We start from the raw sequence: 2,693 nt of genomic DNA on the forward strand, positions 1-2,693 counted from the left end.
GGGAAAGGCACTCTCCATCTCACTCTACCTAAGGTGAAATAATTACCCGTTTTGCTTGCTCCTGTTTTTTCCAGGCTGATGACTGTATTAAAACCACCCATTAAAACTAGACACGGAGTACAATGGCCCACACAACCCCCCCGGGTGCCACGACAGAATCCTGAGCTACTAGCCAGCTACCAGAGCAGCACCTACCAACGGAAGTAAAAACATTGCAATCAAAAAGAAAAAGGTTATTCACATGCGTACACGCTTTAGGTTGATTTTCTACTAGATTTTTCCTAATGTTTTCTTAAGAGTTTGGCTGCTTTGACGTTTTCTGAGTCACTGCGCACTGTGCTGGATAGAGGCGTCCCTGCACTCAAGTGCCGACTGGTGGGAACGACAGTCCAAGAGGTTTGGGAGCAGCGAAAGGATTCATTTTCCAGCTAGAAATACAGCTGGGTTTATCAGTCGCAGTAATTCATTGCCCTACCTTGCTCCAACTCCTTTTCCTCCTTTGGGGAAAGGGAAAACACCCCCCGCTGTGCGGGACGCGGGCCCGCCGTGCCCGGGAGACACGAGTGTCGGGGCAGGCAGCCGTCAGGGGCTGCCCCGGGTCCCAACAGCTCCCGTGTGGGGACCAGAACGAGGGGCGACGCGACCCCCAGCTCCGCCCGCTCGTCGGCCGCTGGCCCCGGCTCTCCTCTGGGGGATGCTCCGATGTGGCCGGGCAGCAGCGGGGCCGCTCGGAGGGGGACCACTCCGCCGGGGCCGTCCTGCCAGGATCGAGCAGGAGGGGATCACCGAGCCGTCGGGGGAAGATGCCCGCCGGCGCCGGCCGCGTTGGAGATGAGGACGGCCGAGGCAAGATGCCCGCCGCTGCTGGGCTGTATGGGGGTTAAGAAAAGTCAGGGGAAGATGCTCGCAGGTGCCCGGGGAGCGGACCGCCGGGGGAGGATGCTCGCCAATGCCGGGCGGTGTAGAGGGTGAAGATGCCCGCCGGCCCCGGGGCGGTGTAGGGGATGAGGACCGCCGGGGGAAGATGCCCGCCGGTCCCGGGCGGTGTAGGGGATGAGGACCGCCGGGGGAAGATGCCCGCCGGTCCCGGGCGGTGTAGGGGATGAGGACCGCCGGGGGAAGATGCCCGCCGGCCCCGGAGCGGTGTAGGGGATGAGGACCGCCGGGGGAAGATGCCCGCCGGCCCCGGAGCGGTGTAGGGGATGAGGACCGCCGGGGGAAGATGCCCGCCGGTCCCGGGCGGTGTAGGGGATGAGGACCGCCGGGGGAAGATGCCCGCCGGTCCCGGGCGGTGTAGGGGATGAGGACCGCCGGGGGAAGATGCCCGCCGGTCCCGGGCGGTGTAGGGGATGAGGACCGCCGGGGGAAGATGCCCGCCGGTCCCGGGCGGTGTAGGGGATGAGGACCGCCGGGGGAAGATGCCCGCCGGTCCCGGGCGGTGTAGGGGATGAGGACCGCCGGGGGAAGATGCCCGCCGGCGCCGGGGGCGGGGGGCGTGCGATCCGCTGTGCGCGCAGCCCACCCCCCGGTGCCGGATGACGGCGAGCCCCTATATATGCCTCCGGGGAGCGCCGCGCCGCCGCCGCCGGCGAAGCTGAGGGGCCCGAGCCGGGACGGCCGCGATGGCGGAGGACCCCTTCCCCGCCGGCCTCAACCTCTCCGCCCCCGGCGCCCCCCCGCCCCTGCCCGGCCCGCGGGCCGCCTGGGCGGGCGCCGTCCTGCTGCTGGCGCTGGTGGGCAACGGGCTGGTGCTGCGGCGGGTGTGCGGCGGGCGGCCGCGCCGGCGGCGGGACCTGCTGGTGGGGCACCTGGCGCTGGCCGACCTGGCGGGCTGCGGGCTGGCGCTGCTGCCGCGGCTGGCGGCCGAGCTCCGCGGCGCCGGCGGGGCCCCGGGCGCCGCCGCCTGCCGCCTGCTGCCGCTGCTGCAGCGCTGCGGGCCGCTGGCCTCGGCCCACGGGCTGGTGCTGCTGGCGCTGGAGCGGCGCCGCCCGGCGCTGCCCGCCCGCGGCCTGGCCGCCCTGGGCTGGCTGCTGGCGCCGCTGCTCGCCCTGCCCCAGGCCTTCGCCTTCCGCCCGGCCCCGCGCCCCGGCGGGCCCCGCTGCCGCAGCGTCTTCGAGGAGCTGCCGCGCTGGCACGGCCTGGCCTTCGCCGCCTACGGGGCGGCCACCGGCTTCCTGGCGCCCGCCGGGCTCCTCTGCTGGGCCTGCGCCCGCAGCCTGCCCGCCCTCGGGGCCGCCCGACGGCGGCGGGCGGCGGGCGGCGGGCGGCGCCGCGGGGCGCTGCCCGGCGCGGGGGGCGGCGGGGGCGGCCTGCCCCGCGGGCGGGCGCGGGCGCTGCGGCTGCCGCTGGTGCTGGCGGCTCTCTTCGCGCTCTGCCGCCTGCCGTGCTGCGCGCTGGAGCTCGGCCTGGCCTCGGCGCCCGGCGGGCGGCGGGAGGCGCTGGCGGCGCTGGGCATCGTGGCGGCGGCCAGCAGCGCGCTCAACCCCTACGCCTGCCTGCTCCTGCACAGCCGCCGGCCCGGGGGGCGCCGCCCCCGCCGGGGCCTCTGCGGGACCGGGGCCGGGACGGCGCCCGCCGCCGCCGCCTGCTGCTGCCCCGGCTTCGACGGCCGGGGGCGACGCGGGGCCACGCTCCGCCGCCCGCTCCGCCGCCGCGCCGGCACCCCGGGCAGCCCCGGCGCCCCCGGCTCCGCC

General features: G+C 73.9%; 1 protein-coding gene across 1 annotated transcript; it reads left to right on the forward strand.

Annotated features, from left to right (window-relative positions):
- Positions 1–1,622: 1,622 nt before the first annotated feature.
- GPR150 (G protein-coupled receptor 150) lies at positions 1,623–2,264 on the forward strand (the record flags this gene model as incomplete). The annotated part of the gene is made up of 1 exon (XM_075136892.1): positions 1,623–2,264. A coding segment is annotated over exon 1 (642 nt), but the record flags the coding sequence as incomplete, so codon positions are not given.
- Between the last annotated feature and the right edge of the window lie 429 nt (positions 2,265–2,693).

The sequence above is a fragment of the Calonectris borealis genome, chromosome Z, assembly GCF_964195595.1.
Source record: "Calonectris borealis chromosome Z, bCalBor7.hap1.2, whole genome shotgun sequence".
NCBI lineage: Eukaryota > Metazoa > Chordata > Aves > Procellariiformes > Procellariidae > Calonectris > Calonectris borealis.